The 21198-nt window shown below is 35.1% G+C and overlaps 1 protein-coding gene across 5 annotated transcripts in view; it reads left to right on the forward strand.

The window, feature by feature from the left end:
* ARHGAP5 (Rho GTPase activating protein 5) overlaps window positions 1-21198 on the forward strand; it is a 76733-nt gene that overhangs the window by 37564 nt on the left and 17971 nt on the right. For 4 of the 5 annotated variants that reach the window (XM_046007256.1, XM_046007257.1, XM_046007254.1 and 1 more), the window contains exon 3: window positions 9620-9767. In XM_046007256.1, coding sequence (XP_045863212.1) covers window positions 9620-9767 — 148 coding nt within the window. The remainder of the gene's footprint in view (window positions 1-9619; window positions 9768-21198) is intronic. The other variant, XM_046007258.1, reaches the window with a different exon arrangement.

The following is a 21198-nucleotide window of genomic DNA, read 5'->3' on the forward strand; positions in this document are numbered from 1 at the left end:
AAAACGTTCCGTGCTCATGGATTGGAAGGAAAATATTTTCAAACATTTATGCTGCCTAGAGGAATCTATACATTCAAGTGCAATTCCTATGAAAATAGCTATCAACTTTTTTTCACAGAGCCAGAACAAATAATACTAAAATTTGTATGGAAACAAAAAAAGACCCGAATGGCCAAAGAAATGTTGAAATAGAAAACCAAAGCTGGTGGCATCAGAGTTCCAGACTTCAAGCTCTATTATAAAGCTATAATCATAGAGACAGTATGGTACTAGCCCAAAAACAAATAGTTCAGTGGAACAGAACAGAGAGCCCAGAAATGGACCCTCAGCTATATGGTCAACTAATCTTTGACAAAGCAGGAGAGAATGCCCAATGGAAAAAAGAGAGTCTCTTCAACAAATGGTATTGGGAAAATTGGATGTCCACATGCAAAAGAATGAAACTGGACTATTTCCTTACACCATACACAAAAATAGACTAAAAAATGGATGGAAGACGGAAAAGTGAGACAGGAATCCATTGGTCATGGAGGAGAACACAGACAGTAACCTCTGTGACCTTGGCTTGCTAGACAAGCCTCCAAAGGTAAAGGAAACAAGACAAAAATGAACTATTAGGACTTCATCAAGATAAAAGGCTTTTGCGCAGCAAAGGAAGCAGTCAATGAAACCAAAAGACAGTCGACAGAATGGGAGAGGATATTTGCAAATGACATATCAAATAAAGGACTAGTATCCAAAATCTGTAAAGAACTTCCCAAACTCAATCCCCAAAGAACAAATAATGCAATCAAGAAATGGGCAGAAGACATGAACAGGTACTACAATTATTAGAAGACATCCAAATGGCCACCAGACACATGAAAAAATGCTCAGTATCCCTCTGGGCATCAGGGAAATACAACTCAGAATCACAATCAATAGTCAAAACGGCTAAAATTAATAAGTCAGGAAATGACAGATGTTGGTGAGGGTGCAGAAAAGGAGGAACCATCCTGCACTGTTGGTGGGAAAGTTGATGTAGCCACTCTGGAAAATAGTATGGAGGTTCCTCAAAAAGTTGAAAACAGCGCTACCCTATGACCCGGCAATTGCACTAATGGGTATTTACCCCAAATATAGAAAAGTAGGGATCTGAAGGGGCACCTGCAGCCCAGCGTTTATAGCAGCAATGCCCACAATAGTCAAACTATGGGAAGAGCCCAGATGTTTGTTGACAGATGAATGGGTAAAGATGTGGTTAACACACACACAGACTGGAATTTTACTCAGTCATTTAAAAAAAAAAAAAATGAAGTCTTCCCATTTGTAACAACATGGTTGGAACTAGAGGGTACTTTGCAAAGCGAAATAAGTGAGAGAAGAAAATTATGTGACCTCACTCATACAGAATTTAAGAAACAAAACAATCATAGGGCAAGAAGGAAAAATAAAACAAGGTGAAATCAGGTAGGGAGACAAACCGTAAGAGACTCTTAGTGTAGGAAACAAACAGGGTTCCTGGAGGGCAAGGGGGATGGGGTAATTGGGTGATGGACATTAAGGGGAGCATGTGATGTAACGAGCACTGGGTATTACATAAGACTGATGAATCACTGACCTCTGTCTCTGGAACTAATAATACATTATATGTTAATTGAATTTAAATTTTAAAAAGTGCATCACCTTATATCCAAATGAATTCACGTGGAGTTGGCTATATAATTTTTCTTGTAATTTTATGATGTGTAATCATTGTATGAATCCTTATTTTATTAGGTTTGGGTGCTTAAGTGTAGGTATACCTACATAGTGACTCCTATAGATATGAAGAATTTGGTATAGTGAAACTTTCCATAGACTGGTAAATAAACCAACAATCAGTACTTTGTGTATTTATTAACAGAAATCTTAATGGTAAAGGCTTTCTCTGGTTCTTGTTTGTAATTTTGTGTGTTTCTGTCACTGTTTACTGAACATCTGTTTATCATGTGCTATGTGTTTTGCTAGTACGGGTGCCAAAAAAGGGAAAAGTGGACAGTTTCTACATAATATTTTGGAAGTCATAACAACGGGGCTTTTTATGCAGTTGCTGTGGAGAATAAGGGAAGAGGGAAAATCAAGATCAACTCCTTGATTTGTGGTCTAAGCAACTAGGTAGATATACTGAGATAGTGAAGACTAAAGGTGAAAGGTTTCAGACCAGAGAAAATCAAGATATCTGCTATGTGCTCATTATGTTAATGTTTAAAATACCTATGTCAAGGTCCCAGTGAAAGTATAGAAGTTAGGCGTATGAATCTGGTACTTAGAAAAAGAGGCATCAGGATTTAAAACTCAAAATTAGATAAATTCACCTAAGGTTGTAGAGTAGTGAGAGAAGAATGGAGGGCTCAGAACTGAGTTTGGTAAACCAGAATGTTGGCAGGTGAAACTGAAAAAGAAATCCTTTGAGCAAAGAGTAATGAAATGGGAGCCAGGGAATCAAGTGGTTAAGGAAGTAGTAGTCAGGAAACAATGTTTCTGAGAGCTCCGGAAGGGTAAAGCGAAATGTTTCTTTTTAATTTTAAAGTGTAGAAGTGTCTGATCTTGACAAGCGGTTAAGTAGAATGAAGAAAAAACCTTCATGGAAGTAGGTTGAAGAGTGGGATGTGAAAAGTAGATGGTGGATAGTAGATGTAGATGGAACCTCCAAGAAGTTTTGCTGTGAAAGGGAGCAAAACACCTGAAACTAATATATATCATTGTATGTTGATTAACTGGAATGAAAATAAAAACTTAAAACGCCAGTTTAAAAACTAGAGAATTGGGGTGGTAGATAGATATGGGATCAAAGGAGGGTTTTCATGTTTGTTTTTAAAGATGACAAGTATTAGAAACTAATGATATGTTCAGGAGAATGACCCAGGGAAGGGACAGATTAATGTTATAGGAGAAAAGGGTTAGAGAATAGGGGTAGCTCTATAGTTCAAAGCATTTTGCCTTGAAGGCAACTCCAATTTAATTTCTTAAAAAAGAAAAATTTGCTACTTTTCCTTTCATTTTCAACTCTTAGGAGTCCCTTTGTTTAAATGGCATGTTTTTAGTTGGGTTTAGGTTTTTTTGGTTTTTTAAGATTTTATTTGTCAGAGATTGAGAGAGATACTGAGCACAAGCAGGGTGAGCAGCGGGGAGAAGGCGAAGCAAACTCCCCCTGAGCGGGAGGCCAGTGTGGGACTCAGTCCCAGGACCCTGAGATCATGACCTCAACCAAAGGCAGATGCTCAGCCAATTGAGCCACCCAGGAGGCCCTAGTTGGGTGTAGTTTTTAACCAAGTCTGAGAATCTTCTTTAGTTGATCTTATTTCATTTGTATTTATTTTTGTAAGTTTCAGTTTGCTTTTGTCTGGTTTCCTATTTTTATTCCACTTCAGTTGGAGATAAAAATGTAAGAAAGAAAAAGAAAAATGAAGAAATTGTTAGTTTGTGTGTTGCTTATTTTTATCATTAAATACGTATTGAACCTCTATTTCAGTTTCTCTTTCTTACCCCTCCCAGTAGTCATGATAGTCTGTCATGCATTAGCATAATTACATGATCTCTTATTTTTTTCTCCTTCTCTTTTAGGGTATATTGAGACCTTTGGTTTGGGCCTATTATCAGATTATTTTTACATTTTGTAGTTTGAGCCATGAAATTGTAGATGGGATTTTATTATATAGGCAAACCACTGTAATTTAGAATTAGTTCTGTGTGTAACTATAAAAAAAAAGTTCATTCTTTCTTCCGTAGCACAGATTCTCAACATATAAGCTCTTCATTATCAGTGATGTTTCATCACATGTTTTTTTCAGGAGTTTGTGCTATTATTTAAATAATATTACATATTTGAGAATTTTTAAAAAATTAATGGTTGCTTGTAGTGTACATCCGAATTGATATACTAAGTAAAGAATTTTTGACAATTCTTTTCTCATGAATATCCCTATAAATGAGTCTTCTGACTTCCCAGTTTTCCTGAGAACTTTAAAGCTAGCCTGATATTTTCCCTGTACTGTCTTGATTTCTTCTGCCTGGATACTTCTAAGATTCTTTGAAGCTTACTGAGTTGAATGTATGTTTGTAACTTGATGGTCCACTCCTGTTTATCTTTCCTAGTACATGATGAGATCATTTAATCTACGTATTGGCGTTGGTTATTTCAAGAGACCTTAAATCCTTTTTTTGTTCGTTTTGTTTATTTTTTCAGAGTAACAGTATTCATTGTTTTTGCACAACACCCAGTGCTCCATGCAATACGTGCCCTCCCTATTACGTACCACCTGGTTCCCCCAGTCTCCCACCCCCGCCCCTTCAAAACCCTCAGGTTGTCTTTCAGAGTCCATAGTCTCTTATGGTTCGCCTCCCCTTCCAATTTCCCTCAACTTCCTTCTCCTCTCCATCTCCCAATGTCCTCCATGTCATTTGTTATGCTCCATAAGTAAGTGAAACCATATCTCAAATCCTTTTTTACTTTGCTCTTTTTTGCAGGCAGTATTCTAGATCTTCGGAGTATGTTGATGAACAAAACAGATAAAAATCCCTGCCCTTGTGTGGAGCTTAAATTGTAGTAGAGGACACCAAGTAATAATAACAGTAATAATAATACATAAGTAAAGAATGTAGTGGTGTGGGTAGAAACAGCTGTAGAAGGAATTGGGTTGGAAATACTGGACAGGAGCTAGAAGACAGGGATTAAGATAATAGTTCTTAATAGGGTAGTCACTGTTGGCCTCATTGAAATGGTAAAGGGAACAGCCAATATTAAAAAAAGTCCTTAGGAGCATGCCTGGCATGTTAAAACAGCCAGTAAGCCATGTGGCTGGAGGAAAGGAGTAAGTGATGAAGGAAGTAGAGGGAAATGAAGTCACAGTACAGAGAGGCAGAGCTCAAGGCATGCTGATTGTATATGGCCTTGTAGGCTGCTATTTAGGGAGCCATTATCATTCTGGTTGCTTTATTGAGAATGGTCTGAGGGGATTGTGGTAGAACTGGCTGGGGGGGGGGGGGATGGATTGAGGAGTTGCTTAATAATCTAGATGTATGAAATGATAGCTTTAAGAAGTAGTTGGATTCTGTATCTAATATATTTGCTTAACAGTTGGAAGTAGGGTATGAGAGAGAAAGAGAAATGAAGAATGACTTCCAAGATTTGTATCCTGAGCTACTGAAAGGATGGAGTTGTCTGCATCTGAGATGGAGAAGGTTGCAGTTGGAAAACATTTTAAGGAAATCATCAGTTAGTTTAGTTTTGCATATGTTAACAAAGATATCTTTCTTAGACATTCAAGTGGTAATGTCCACTAGAATGTTTCAAATGAGTCAAGTTCAGGAGAAAGAGCTGAGAAGTATTTGGGTTATCAGCAGATGGATGACAATATGAAGAGGATGGTATAGATGTTGAGAAAAAAAGATGGGCAGGAACTGAGGCCTGGAGTTTTCACAACATTACAGGGATGCCTAAGAGACATTGGTGAGGAGACTTCTATGGGGAGCATGAGTGAGGAAATACAGGTGGTATTCTCAAAGTCCAGTGAAGACGTAGAGTGACTGCTGAAAGGTCAATGAAGTTGAAAACTGGGAACTAACTGTTACAAAACAATCATTGGTGACCTTAATAATAGATTTTAGTGGAGTGATGAGGGTGATAGACTAATTTGAGTACATGTAAGAGAGAATTGGAAACATCTAATATATATGACTTTTGCAGAGTTTGCAAAAGGAGTAGCATTATGTGGCAAATACCTAAGGAAAGGAAGATTGAGACTTTTTTAAAATGGAGGTAAAGGGGACACGTGGGTGTCTTAGTCGGTTAAGCCACTGCCTTGGGCTCAGGTCATGATCCCAGGGTCCTGGGATTGAGTCCTGCATCGGGCTCCTTGCTTGGCAGGGAGCCTGCTTCTCTCTCTGCCTCTGCCTGCTTGTGCTCACTTGCTCTCTCTCTCTCTGACAAATAAATGAATAAAAATCTTTTAAATAAAATGGAAGCAAAAGAGTATTTTTGGAATGCGTCATAGGAATGATACAATAAAGGGGAACCAATGATCTTTTTCACTTTATTTTGATCTTTACGGTTGTATTGAGTCTTACTGAAGAGTTTTCATTTCTCTAACGGGTTTTTTTTTCCCTCTAATTTCTTTACATTTTACTTTCTGTTGTCTCATTTCTTTGATTTTTTTACCCCCTCTGAGAATCCTATCTTAAATTTAAGAGAATAGAGAATACCAAATTTTCTCGTTTCCTGGATTGGCTCTTTGGAAGCCTCCTTAACTCTTTTTTTCTTCAGTTTGTTCATTATGAAAGAAGTGGTTGAGGTATATTTTTTTAAATGTTACTGATAACAGCATTTATTTGAGGATATTGCTTAGATGCCCTCCCTTGTTGTATTGCTGATATTACTGGAGTGTGAGGGCAATTTCTAGAAAGTTACTTACATACCTTTTCCTCATCTTGTTTTCTTATACTAATGTTAGTTTTTAATGTCTGTTGAATACTTAATTGATAACATTGTATACATTATTTGTGAATGGGATTTTTAATTTTCTGTGGATATTCATTTGCAACAGCTGACATGACATGAGATTTTCCTGATAAGATTGGGCATTTGCATTTAAGCAGAAATAAAGATAGTGTGACTGTAATGTGAATCAAAAGTTGGGTTATCATGGGGGCGCCTGGGTGGCTCAGTGGGTTAAGCCGCTGCCTTCGGCTTGGGTCATGATCTCCAGTCCTGGGATCGAGTCCCGCATCGGGCTCTCTGCTCAGCGGGGAGCCTGCTTCCCTCTCTCTCTCTCTCTCTCTCTCTGCCTGCCTCTCTGCCAACTTGTGATCTCTCTCTGCCAAATAAAAAAATAAAATCTTAAAAAAAAAAAAAAAGTTGGGTTATCATAAATCAGATGTTTTCCTGCTGGCATAATTATTTAAATTGGGGCTGCCATTTCTGACAGTGCTTCTTCAAAAGTTATGGAAATAATTACCAAATAACCATACTCCTCCTTTTCTTGCATTTCAGAGAATATTGATGGTGTTTTATAGCAGTTATAATCATCTAACCTTAGTAACTTACAAAATTCATTTTGAGTTGGTATAAATGTATAGCTATAGATAGCATCTCTTAGTTAAGGGATGTATATCAGAATATGTAGAGTTTTTCATAATTCACATATTATAAAAGAACTCCCTGAATTCTGATGATTAAGTATTAGAAAAAAGGAATTATATACATTTTTACTCATCATAAAACCTAATACAGGAATGTCTAATTCAAAACTTTTCCTGCATAGACTGTTTTATGTCAGTGCCAGTTAGTAGGAAAATTAGTAAAATCACAGAACTTTTTATGCTTTTTTTCCTCCTAATATATTTGAATTATAACTTGAGCTGTCAGAGCAGTACTTTATTAGTAAATTATCCGTTTAGAGTTTGCCAGAAATTCCATGTTACATGACACTTAGCCTTTCATTACCTTAGATTACTAGCCCTGCATCTTGGTATAACCACAGAATTAAATAATTTGCCCTTGTAATTTTATAGACCTTGGGGGATGTTCCCTGAGCATAAGCCAGAGAAACTACCTTACTTTGCTTTGTTGGCTTTAGCCTCCCAATTTTAGTCAAGTATTCAGTGCTTACTAGATAAAGTTTACACTTAATTGTTTCTTCTTTTCTATCATACCAGGGATAAGGGTGGAATGTTTTCTGAGTCATCTGGGAGTTTAGATAGATTCCTAAAAGGCAGTATTAAAAAGAGGATTTCTTAAGAGTTGACTGGAACATTTAGGACCAGCTAGCTTACTTTTCTTGTAACTGTTCTTTATTTAGGTAGCAAATATCTATTAAGATCTTTTTATCATTTCATTCCTGTTGCTTCTGTCATAGGCTAAGCATTGGTCTTTCCATTAATCTAAGTGTAATCTTTTTCATTGCTGTATTATCACTTTAAATAAAATACATCCATCTTTGCCTCAGTTTCCAGTTTTCTAATAAAATTTTGCACCTGGTAGTTTGCAGGCTAGAAAGCATCTTAATGTTCCTGAGAAAAAGGACTCAGCCACTATCTACTGAATTGTCTTCATTTCCATTTCCTTGCATATTGTTCTGTTTTGGTGGTGATGGTGTGGTAGATTGGTGGTAGATGTGGTAGATGGTGACTTGGTAGATTTAGGTCTTGAGCCAGATCAAACATTCCAGTGCTTTGTTGGCAACATTCCAGATACCTAGTTATATTTTATGTGATCTGTATGTATCAGGGTTATACATAATCTGTATCATTGAGATGCAGTACGTGAGAATTGAGAAATTGGATTTCATGAGCTTTGGAAGTGTGCTAGGTGGAACAGCCTGAATTCAAAATGCAGAAAGGACTTATTTATTCAAGATAGCCAGAGACTTAGAAGAATACATTGGGGGATCCATGTAAAGGAGAGACTCCTCCAGCAAGAGTGGGAAATTAAGATGAGTATTGCTTTAGGCATAGAAAGCTCTCCTGTCTCCACCCCCCATCTTATTCCTCCCCCCCTTTCTGAAAAGAAATAGTATGCTTTATCCTATTTACAAGTTAATAATGATACTTACGAATGATACTTAGGACAGATTTGAATAGGTTTGTGATTTATCAGAAAATAACTTTGTAGGTGCCTGGATGGCTCAGTTGGTTAAACAACTGCCTTCGGCTCAGATCAGTCTGCTTCTGACCCTCTGACCCTCTCCCCCTCTCTCAAATAAATAAATAAATCTTTTAAAAAAATTTTGTAGGTAAACTAAAAAGGGAACAATAAAAATGCTCTAACGTCTTCAAATTTCTGAAAATTTATTTGTATCTTCCTGTATTTTAGAGTCTCAACTAGGATGCATAGTAAAATTATCTTTGGAGATGCTTAAAATAGCTTACTCCAGAAAAATTGACTCAGAATCTCCATAGCAGTTGAATTCTAGACAGTACTTCCTTAGGTTTTTGAGATGTTCACTCCCTGGTTAAGAACCCCTTTTCTCCCAGTGCTAGATTGAAGTTAAACTCTGAAAATTAAGATTTCATTTTGCTTTTACTATTGTGAAAATGATTTTTCTATTACTTAAAAAAAAATTGTCTTAACGTTTAAGAAACAGTCAGTAGATAGGAAGAAAATGGGAAAATAAAGGACAAATGGTGGGACTAAAATTCATGAAGTTACAAGTTTCATTGTATAATCAATAATTAAAGCTATATTATGTTCTCATACATACAGCTATGCACAAAAACCTCACTTGGACCTGCCCCAAAGACCAAATAGAATCAGTAGACTGCACCTAAACTGAATTAAGTGTTGGTTACTTCCAGTTTTTCCTTTGAGTTGGCATTGAAAAATGATCTTTTCTAATTTCCCTACCTATCCAGTTTCCTATTATTTTCCAAAAGGAACTTTCCTTCTAGTCATTTTTTTTTCTGTTCATGTTTTGTTTTTTTTCCATTGCTCAAGTTGTTTCTAGCAGGATTTAATGGAGTCCCATATTCATGGTCATTTAGGTGGGATGTGGCTTTTAAATACTTCTTTTGATATGAAATGTGTGTTTGCATTGCTAAATACTACTGTTATTCTGAAGGAAATTAATTTTAATAGTTTTAACTTGAATATGTTTTCTTATAGCAGAAAAAGAAAACTAAGAACTTCAATCCACCAACACGTAGAAATTGGGAAAGTAATTACTTTGGGATGCCCCTCCAGGATCTGGTTACAGCTGAGAAGCCCATACCACTGTTTGTTGAAAAATGTGTGGAATTTATTGAAGATACAGGTAGGATAGAAGTATCATTGCAAGAGATTTAATTTAAAATTTCACTTTTGCTATACCAACATTTTGTCAAATGTTCATGATTCATAAAAGCTAAGTTTTGAAAGAGGTGTATAATACAGTTCTCCTTAGAATTGATTTGTTCAGTAGTAACTCTAGACATCACTGTCTGGTACTTGAAAAAAGCTCTCTTGTTAGCCATTAATGCTTTTCTTGGCCTTCTCTTTAATAAATGGGTAAGTCGAGTGCTAAAATGTTATTTCTCTTCTGTAATTTAGAATTATGCTGCTATTTAATCATAGTTATGATTTTAAATAGATAATTTAAAAGTTACCAATTTTTAAAGTCTAGTGCTATTTTTATTATCCATTTTACACATAAATTTTTATTTTAAAGTTCATAGCGATATTTATAAATGTATGAAAGGCTGCTTGTTTGAGATGTTACTGTTTATTTAGCAGTACTATCTTGATGTGTCGTTTATGGTTTGAATTGTTCAGTAGTACCATTCAGTAAGTAACTGAATGGACTACAAAATTTAATGGTTTGAAAACATGAGCTAATTCCCTCTTAGCTTTATTTGTTCTTAATGATCTTCTTTGCTAAATAAACATTGTTTAAAAGACAAAACTAGGACATCTGTCCTGTCTAAAATGTCAAGCTCATTTTTGCTTGGATGTACAGTACTATACCTATTAGATTTTCTGTTTGGTGAGAAGTGCTGACTTTAAGTTTTATAAAGGAGTAGAATATGGGACAGTAACTGTTACCTATTAGTATTATAGTTGAAATAACTTATCTTCCCCATTTCATTAATAAGGGCTAATTTATGGAGCCTTCATTTGGATATGCTCTTAATCATTTGTTTTTTTCCTTCAACAAAGTGTGTTTTAGCCAAATTTCTTCTCTGTATTTCTGCCCATCTTTAGCATAGTAGAAGTGCAGACGGTTTTAAAATATTAGCTTTCTGCTTTGAGCTTGAACTCTCATTTGCTCTAGTAAAATTTGGCTTTATGGATATGACTGAGAAATTAGGAGGTGTTTTTCTTTAGTAATTAGAAAGCAATAAAGTAATAATTGATAGTATTTTGTACATTCATTTTTTATAGTTAAAAATTCCCATTTCTTGAAGCTCCTGGGTGGCTCAGTGGGTTAAAGCCTCTGACTTTGGCTCAGGTCATGATCCCAGGGTCCTGGGATCGAGCCCCGCATCGGGCTCTCTGCTCAGCGGGGAGCCTGCTTCCCTTCCTCTCTCTCTGCCTACTGTGATCTCTGTCAAATAAATAAATAAAATCTTAAAAAAAAATTCCCATTTCTTGAATATTTTTACGGTAATTGAGTGATTTGGTATGAAGAAAATGAATGAATTCCAAGTGTAAGATAAAATTAAATTCTACCCCAATTCTTAGCATAATTTGAATTAATTCCGTTAACTGACAGGAAATTTTATATATTTAAGTGCTTTGTTAGAAGTGTATTGAGGTACCATAAGACCGTAAGAGTAGTCATATAGAAGATTAAAGCCCAATTCTTTGGTGGTGGTAGTGGTAGTGTATTTGATTTTACGAATTAATGCAGATGAGTTTTAGCAGAAAATTCTCAGTTGCTTGAGTTTAGTGTTGAATCCTCTATGCACTTACAGCCCAACCATCTTTTGAAGGTTTTACTTACAATGTAAATATATATCAGATACTTACTATTTAAAAGTCGTACTTTGGGCGCCTGGGTGGCTCAGTGGCTTAAGCTTCTGCCTTCGGCTCAAGTCATGATCCTAGGGTTCTGGGATTGAGGCCCATGTCGGGCTCTGCTCAGCGGGGAGCCTGCGTCCCTCTATCTGCCTGCCTCTCTGCCTACTTGTGATCTCTCTCTCTGTCAAATAAATAAAATCTTTAAAAAAAAATAATAAAAGTCGTACTTTGTTGTTTGGAGTTCCATAGACATAGTGGTATAAATGAGCAGTAGTTTTACTGTTAGAATCAGTCAACAGGCCTTATTTAAAGGACTAAACTTTTTAAACAACCTTGAAGAAGCCGTTACGTTAGTTCTAAATTCAACTTCATTGATGATTTACATACAGTGAAATTAACCAATTTAAATTGTACAGTGAGTTTTGATAACTCTGTAGTCATTTAAGCACTACCACAGTCAAGATATAGAACATTTTCATCATCCCAAAAAGCATCCAGTGTTTCATCATGAAGTATGATGATAATGATAGCTAGCTGTTGGGGATTTTGTAGATGCTCTTTATCAGATTGAGACGTTCCCTTCTGTTCTTGTTTCCTTGTATCCAAAATGAATGTCGATTTTGTCTTGTGACTTTCTTCTGTTGAGGTGATCATATTGTTCTTTTTAAAGTCTGTTTATATGATAAATTATATGAATTGATCTTCAAATGTTAAACTAAACTTGCATCCCTGGGATAAATACCCTTGGTCATAATTTTTGTCTTTTTTAGATGATGCTGGATTCAATTTATTGAAATGTTAAGGATTTCTGCTTCCTGGGGGATATTGGTATATAGTTTTCAATATTTGCGACGTCTTTGTCTGGTTTGGTATCAGAGTAAAACTGGCATCACAGACTTGAGTCTTTTCTAAAAAGTTTATACAGAATTGGTAATATTTCCTTCTGTAAATTTTAGTATAATTCACCAGTGAAACTGTTTGGACCTGGAATCTTATTTATGAGAAGGTTTTCAACTGGATTAAAATTTTTTTTAAGTAGATACTGGACTTTACAGATTTTTGATTTCTTGAGTAAGCATTGGTTTTTTTGTGTGTCTTTCAAAAGGTTTGTCTGTTTCACCCAGGATGGCATAAGCTTGTTTATAAAATTCCTTATCCATGTTTTAATGCCTGTAGCATCTGTAGTGATATTTTCTGTTTTGGTTTTGCATCACTAATTTGTCTTTTTTTACCCCTCTCATGAGATATTTATCAATATTACTGATCTTTTCAAAGAACCAACTTTTTGTTTTATTGATTTTTGTTTCCTGTCTTATGTCTGTTTTTTAGTTCAGTGAATTCTACTTTTAATTCCCTTTTCTGCTTTCATTTGGCTTCTTTATAGTGTCTTAAAGTAGAAGCCCAGATTAATGATTTTGACGAGTCTTTACTATAACATTTAATGTTAAATATTTTCCTTTAAGCATTGTTTTATCTGCATACCACAGATTTTGATATGTTTACATTTGTATTCAGTTTGGAATACTTTGTAACTTCCCTTTTGATTTTTTTTTTTTTTTAAGATTTTATTTATTTTTTTGACAGACAGAGATCACAAGTAGGCCGAGAGGCAGTCAGAAAGAGAAAGCAGGTCCCTGCTGAGCAGAGAGCCCGATGTGGGGCTTAATCCCAGGACCCTGGGATCATGACCTGAGCTGAAGGCAGAGGCTTTAACCCACTGAGCCACCCAGGAGCCCCCCACTTTGGATTTTTTTAAAAATTTAACTCATTGGTTATTTAGAAGTATTTTATTTCTTAAAAAGGATTTATTTCTTATTTATTAGAGGGAGAGGAGGAAGCAGGCTCCCCACTGAGCAAGGAGGATCCCAGGATCCCATAACCCTGGGATCATGACCTGAGCCAAAGGCAGATGCTTAACCAGCTGAGCCACGCAGGCTCCCCAGAAGTATTTTATTTCTGAATATTTTCCAGATATCTTGTTACTCATTTCTAGTTTAATTCTATTGCATTCGGAAAACAAGCAGTTTGATTTCACTGTAAGTTTATTTAGATTGCTTTATAGCTCAGAATATACTCTTATTTTGAAGACTGTTCCATGGGACCTTGAATAGAATGTTTATTAAGCTGTTGGGTGAAGAGTTCTGTAAATGGAAGTTAGGTCACGGGATGTTCTTTAAGAATTCTCATAGATCCCTACTGATATTTTTTGTTGTTGACTTTTTTTTTAATTAAAAAATACTGTTGAAGTCTGCCCTCCCTCATGATTATATATGTCTTTCTCCTTTTCCGTTCTGTTAGGTTTTGCTTCATGTGTTTTGAAATTTGTTTAGTTGCATATACATTTAGGATTATGTCTGCTTGATGAACTTAGTTAAATTATAAAAAAGATTCGCTTTATGCTTTATAATATTCCTTCTTAAGACAATTTTATGTAATATTAATATAGCCAGTGGTATTTTCCTTGAGTAAATTTTGCATGGTATATCTTTTCCATCCTTGTAGCCTATTTGTATCTTTATATTTAGTTTAGTTTCTTGCAGGCAGCATGTTAGTGGATTTGATAATTCATTTGTGTCATTGGAGTATTTATTAGGTCATTGGTTTTTATTATAATTATCAGTATAACTGGTTTTAAATCTCCCATCTTGTTTTTGTGTTCTTTTTGTCTGTGTGATCATTTTTCCTTTTTTCTTCTTTTCCTGCCATCTTTTGGATTAACTGGATTTTTAAAAAACTTTGTTTTAACCCAAATTTGGTTTATCAGTTACGTCTGTCTTAGGTCTTTTAATTGATATGCTTAGTGTTTGAGATATGTATCTTTAATCACAGCTCATTGTCAAATATTGCACCACTGTCATGTACAATTTAGAACCTAATAACAATATATTTAACCTTCCATCCATTGTTACATTTTAATTCTGCAACTTTTAAAAAATTTCAGTATAGTTAACATAGTGTTGTATTAGTTTTAGGTGTACAACATAGTGATTCAGCCATTCCATACATCAGAAATTGTAGTATGAAAAGCAGAAATGACATTTTGGTAAATGGATTCATTATGTACATGTTATATTGTCAGTTTCCTGTGGGTTATCCATATAAAAGCCCCAAGACTCCCTTGAATGTATGGCTGTGGATCTTTGGAAAATGATTTAGTCTTAAGACTTTGGTAATTGTGAAAAATAAATTGGTAATTGTCATTATATAGTTATTGTAAGCTATGTGTTGATGAAATTGAGGGTGAATATATGGAGTGAAAAGAAAAGCTCAGTGCAAATGGGCTATAAAAAGAGTAGGCTTTAAAACACTAGAGAGGAGGAAAATTTTAATAAGGAAGCACAAATATCAGCATTGAACATAAAGAAGTCAGGTGACGGAATGAAACATTTTTGTAGAGATAAAATTCATATGACATAAAATTAGCCATATAAAAATGCCCAGTTCAGTGACCTGTAGTGCATGTACAGTGTTGTGCAACCACCACCTTATCTAGTTCCAAAGATTTTTATCACCCTCGAGGAAACTACCCATTGAGTAGTTACTCCTTTCCCTGTTCCTCCCTTGGCCCAAGATTGTGGCAACCACCAACCTGCTTATTGTCTCTGTGGATTTACATATCCTGATTATTTCATATATATGGAATTATACATTATGTAACCTTTTGTCTATCTGTTACTTTGCATAGTGTTCATCTGTGTTGTAGCATATATAATTGTGTGGATTTACCACATTTTGTTTATTCGTTGATAAGTTGGTGGACATTTAGTTTGTTTCCACGTTTGACAATTATAAACACTGCTGCTGTGAACATTCATATACAAACATTTGTTTTGAGTACCTGTTGCAGTTCTTTGGGGTATGTACCCAGGAGTTGAATAATGAGTCATATGGTAATTCTGTGTTTGTCTTTTTGCGGAGCTATCAAATTATTTTCTGTGGTGGATTCACCATTTTATATTTCCATTAGCAATGTAGAGGAGTTCAAATTTGTCCAAATCATTGGAAATTGGAAGAGCAAGATAAGATTATCAGCAGCAGGAGGTGTGCTACCAGGGAAGCAGCAAATTGAAAAACTGTAAAATGTAAGGAAAAAAATTTCAAAGACTCTAACCCAGGAATGCCTAAATAGATTCTGAAGATAGGACTCTTTCAAAACCAGAGAAACCAGAAATTATAAGTTAGTCTCTTAATGAACTTCTTTAGTTTTAGTATGTTGTGTCTAGCAGAAATTCCTTGAGGTTTTCCTGATATATTAATATTACTTTTTTATGGTTTCTGGCTCTGAAATATATTTTTATCTGTTAGCAAGAATACTATCTTCTTTAAGTAGCTACTCATTGAGTCTTAAGTAATGCTTTTTTGTTATTGTTGTTGTCGTTTGTTTTTACATCATTGCCATTAGACAATAATCATGAGTGGGGACCCTTGGGTCCTAAAACCCATGGCTGTGGCATATGTAAGTAACTCCTTACTTAATAAACGATTAAACAGTTTTTTCATAATAAACATATTTGTCCTTGTGACGTTGTTACACATGAATATTTCAGTCTTTTTATTTTCCAAACTACAATTAACATTTATTGTTTTCTCATGCGAACACAAAGACTGCATGAAAAGATGAGAAATGGAGACATTTCTGTTGCAGTGAAACTTATAATAATTTAAATGTATAGCAACTGGATAATTTGCATTATGCTTAGCCCCACTAAGTTATAATATCATAAAAACACAAGTTTTGCATTGTAATAATAATGGATGAAGGTGGTACTCAATGTGTAAGATATTTTCTGGTTTTTCTGTGGAAAGAGACGATTCTTAGGTGAAAGCTGTTCCAGATGCTTCCTTTATAAGTTAATCAGCTTTTATGGAATATTTACTGTTCGTATACTTGTATATTCATGTAGTTTTCAACCTGTATGAGTTGTATGTACAATTGTTTTATTTGTTTTACGAAGTAGAAACATGTTCAGAGAAATTAAAGATCTGAGGTCATACAGTTGGAGTCTAGCTCCATTTACCATTACTGCTTACAGGTGACTTGATGATCTTCAGAGTTTTTATTGTTGTTGTTAAGGAAAGGAGTTCTCTCTTTTGTTATAGCAAGAAGAAAAGTGCAGAAAGTCTGTAAGAAGTAGACTGAAAAATCACTTTGAACTTTATTATGATCAAGAGTTAAGGTTTTCTACACCTTTAAGCATACATAGCTTTTTCAAAAGGGGATAATTAAACATGGTTTTATAATAATTTTAGTACGTGAACAACAGCATTATGGTCATGGTTTATTCAGTTACCCTGCATTTCTGAACGTAAGTCTCCATACATTCAATACTGGCACTTATCCTCTTATACGTACATTTTTATATGCTTGTAGTTTTGTTTTTTCCAGAAAAGTACTTAAGACATGAGTTTTCTATGCCCAGCCTGAAGTGGTAGAAAGTATGCACCATAAAACAAGTAAGCATGTATTGAATGTGACAAACTAATTACCCTAGCTTGTTCAATGTGTGACCTTGAGAAAGTCACTTCACTTTTCAAAGCTTATTTCTTTATCTTTAACATAAGGCATTGTTATTTTGAACAGGGGATGAAAATGTTGTAAAGTAGTATTGTTTTTATGAACTTTATTTTTTTTTAAATGTATTAAGTAATCTCTGTGCCCAGCGTGGGGCTCAAACTCATGACCCTGAGGTCAGGAGTCCCATGCTTTACCGGTTGAGCCAGCTAGGCAAGCCTGCTTATGAAATTTTAATCATAGTAAGGAAAATAACAAAATGAAAGATTGGAGAGCTATTATTGTTTTTTTCTCAAATGTTAAAGATTTAGTGGCTGGAAAATATAGTGACATGTTTTTTATTTTTTTTAAAGTTTATATTCATTTGAGAGTGAGAGCACAAGCTGGAGGAGGGACAGATGGAGAGAGAGAAGTAAATTTCCTACTGAGCAAGGGAGCTTGATCCTGGGTCCCCCAGATCATGACCTGAGCTAAAGGCAGCCATTTAACCAATCGAGCCACTCAGGTGCCCTAGTGACATGTTTGAATTCAGTAAATTTGAGTTGTAATAATATACGTATCTTTTCCACCCTCCCTCCAGTGGAATTTAAGATACTGTTTTTTATTAATTAAGAAAATACTGCAAAAAAGAAAATACTGCCGTTAGCTTTATTATTCCTGTAATAACCTTTGCCTAATATGTAACTTAACACTGGTAGAAGATTCTTACTGCATTGATATTAGTTCATCCTTTTTTTTTTTTTTTCAAGATTTTATTTATTTGTCAGAAAGAGCAGGGGGAGCTGCAGGCAGAGGGAAAAGCAGACTCCCCACTGAGCAAGGAACCCAATGCGGAGCTTGATCCAAGGACCCAGCGAAGGCAGATGCTTAACTAACTGAGCCACCTAGGCGTCCTGATGTTAGTTCACCGTTATAAGCTTGATATATATAGATAGATTCATTTTTAAGAGCAATTTTAAGTTTATAACAAAATTGAGAAGAACGTATATATTCCCATATATTCCTTGCTTCCGCATATGAACCCCACCCCACCCCACATTACTAGCATCACTCATCAGAACACTACGTTTTTTACCAAGGTTCAGCCTACATTAATGCATCAAAATCACCCAAAGTCCCTAGTGTACATTAGACTTCACTCTTGGTTTTGTACATTCTGTGAGTTTAGACAAATGTGTAATGATAATATCCATCATTATAATAACATACAGACAATTTTCGCTGCCCTAAAAATTCTGTGTTCTGCCTATTAATCTCTTCCCCATTCTCCCTTCCTCTACCCTAGGCAGCAACTGATCTTTTTCTTTGCCATCATTTTGCCTTTCTGTGGTGTCCTGTTGTTGGAATCATAGAGTATGTAGGCTTTCCAGATTGGCTTCTGTCACTTAGTAATACGCATTTTAAGATTCTTCCATGTGTTTTCATGGCTTAATAACTTACTTCTTTTTGTCACTTAATAATTCCATGATGTCTGGATGTGCTACAGTTTATTTATCCATACACCTACTGAAGGACATCTGGATTGCTTCCAGCTTTTGGCAGTTATGAATTAAAATGCTATGAACATAGTCTTCAGATTGTTGTGTGGATGTAAGTTTTCAACTCCTTTGGGTAAAGAACAAGAAGTGCAGTTGCTGGATGGTATAGTAAGGAATGTGTTTTGTTTTGTAAGAAACTGCCAAACTGTCTTCCAGAGTGTCTTGCGTTTGCATTCTCACCAACGGTGAATGAGAGTTACTGTTTTTCCACATCTTTACTAGCAATTGGCTTTGTCAATGTTATTTTAATAGGTATGTAACGGTATTTCATTGTTTTAATTTGCAGTTTTCTGGTAACATACTATGTAGAACATATTTCCATACTCTTATTTGCCATCAGTATCTCTTCCTTTATGATGTCTGTTAAGGTCTTTAGCCTGTTTTGTAACGGACTTGTTTTCTTATTGAGTTTTAAGTGTTCTGTGTATATTTTGAATAACAATCCTGTATCAGATACGTCTTCTGTAGATACTTTTTCCCCAGTCTGTAACTTGTCTTCTAATTCTCAAAATACTGTTTTTCACAGAACAAAAATTTTTAGTTTTAATGAAGTCCAATTTATCAATATTTCCTTCAGGGATTGTGTCTTCAGTGTTGTATCTAAAAAGGCATCACCATACATACCCAAGGTTATCTAGGTTTTCTACTGCTGTCTTCTAGGCATTTTACAGTTCTGTGTTTTGTATTTAAGTCATTTAACTTTTACATTTATATTCCATTTTGAATTCATTTTTGTCAAGGGTGAAAGGTTTATATCTAGGTTTGTGTTGTTGTTTTTGTTGTTTTAATGCAGATATATAGCTTTTCTTGCACCATTTGTTGAAAAGATTATCTTTGCCCTGTTGTATTTATTGCCTTTGCTCCTTGGTTAAAGATTAGTTGACTCTGTAGGTGTCTGTACTGGGTTCTCTATTCTGTTCTGTTTCCCTGTGTTTTCTTAATACCACATGGTCTTGTTTACTGTTGCTCTATAGTAAGTTTTAAAGTTGGGTAGTGTCAGTCCTCCAACTTTATTCTTCTCTCTGAATATTGTATTTGCTTTGAGTCTTGGCCTCTCTATGTAAAATTTAGAATCAGTTTGTTGATACTTATTTTTTAATTTATTTTTTAGTTGATATTTATAATAAAACTACTCTAATTTGATAACAGAAATAGAAATTTGATTGGATTGTGTTGAATATGTAAATCAAGTTGGAAAGAACTGACATGTTGACAATATTGTGTCTTCCTATCTATGAGCTTTTAATTTCAAGTTCCACTTGTTCATTGGTATATAAAGGAAGTAACTGACTTTCATATGTTAACCTTGTATCCTGCAGCCTTGCTATAATTACTTACTCCAGATTTTAGCCTGTTGATTTAATACATAGAAGATTGTGTCGTTTGTTTAAAAAAAAAAAAAAAAGTTTTTCTTCCCAGTCTTTATCCTTTTGATTTCCTTTTTTTGCTCTATTGCTTTGGCAGGGATTTCCAAAAATACTGTCGAAAGGCATGGTGAGTAGGGACATCCTTGCCTTGTATTTGATTTTAATGAGAAAGTTACAGGTTTCTTACTATTAAGTATGATGTTTGCTATATAGGTTTCTTTTTTTATAGATAGTCTTTATTATATTAAGGAAGTTCCCCTCTGTTCCTTGTTTGCTGAGACTTTTTAATCATAAATGAGTGTTGGATTCTGTCAGATGCTTTTTCTGTATATTGGTATGATTGTGTGATTTTTCTTTTTTAGGCTAATGATTTAATGGATTGTTTAATTGGACAACCTTGATTACCTGTGATAAAACCCACTTGTTTGTAGTATATCATCTTTTTTACACTTTTTTTTTTAAAGATTTTATTTTATTTATTTGACAGAGAGAGATCACAAGTAGATAGAGAGGCAGGCAGAGAGAGAGAGAGAGAGAGAAGGAAGCAGGCTCCCCGCTGAGCATAGAGCCTGATATGGGACTTGATCCCAGGACCCCGAGATCATGACCTGAGCCGAAGGCAGCGGCTTAACCCACTGAGCCACCCAGGCGCCCCTTTTTTACACTTTTTTAAAATTCAGTTTGCTAATGCTTTGCTGAGGATTTTTGCATCTGTGTTCATGAGAGATACTGGTCTGTACTTTTATTTTCTTAAAATATTTTGTCTGGATTTATAAGCTTTTACCATATGAAAAATTATACTATACTCAGCTTGAAATCAATGGACATTTTACTTTAGCCATTGTTGAACTGTTGAACTGGCCTGTTGAACTACCTACTGCTTCATATCAGGGACAGTATATTTTATGTCTTTCATCACATGTATATTCTAATACACAGCCCATAGTAGGTGTTGTATTAAGGAATATTAAATCCTGGTTCAAATAAAAACACACCATACTAGGGCTCCACATATTCATATCTTTTCTGCATTTATGAAGTACACTTTCAATTAATTTCAGTAAGATATAGCTGCCTCATTTAGTGTTCATCTCATTTATGCATATTCTGTTACACATTTTGTTTTAGCCTTGGGATACCACATCTAAGAAAATGACTCCCAGATCTTTTTCTCACACCCCAGTGTTTTCTGTATTGCCTACTGCCTATTGAACTTTTCTATTTGGATGTGATATCTTGGCATTTAAGATTAAAATTCAGTTCCTTTTCCCCCACACCACTCCTTCTCTTGATTTCCTTTTTTCCAGTAGTGCCAGTTTCTTTTTCCCA

This window comes from Meles meles, chromosome 6 (genome assembly GCF_922984935.1).
Source record: "Meles meles chromosome 6, mMelMel3.1 paternal haplotype, whole genome shotgun sequence".
Lineage (NCBI taxonomy): Eukaryota > Metazoa > Chordata > Mammalia > Carnivora > Mustelidae > Meles > Meles meles.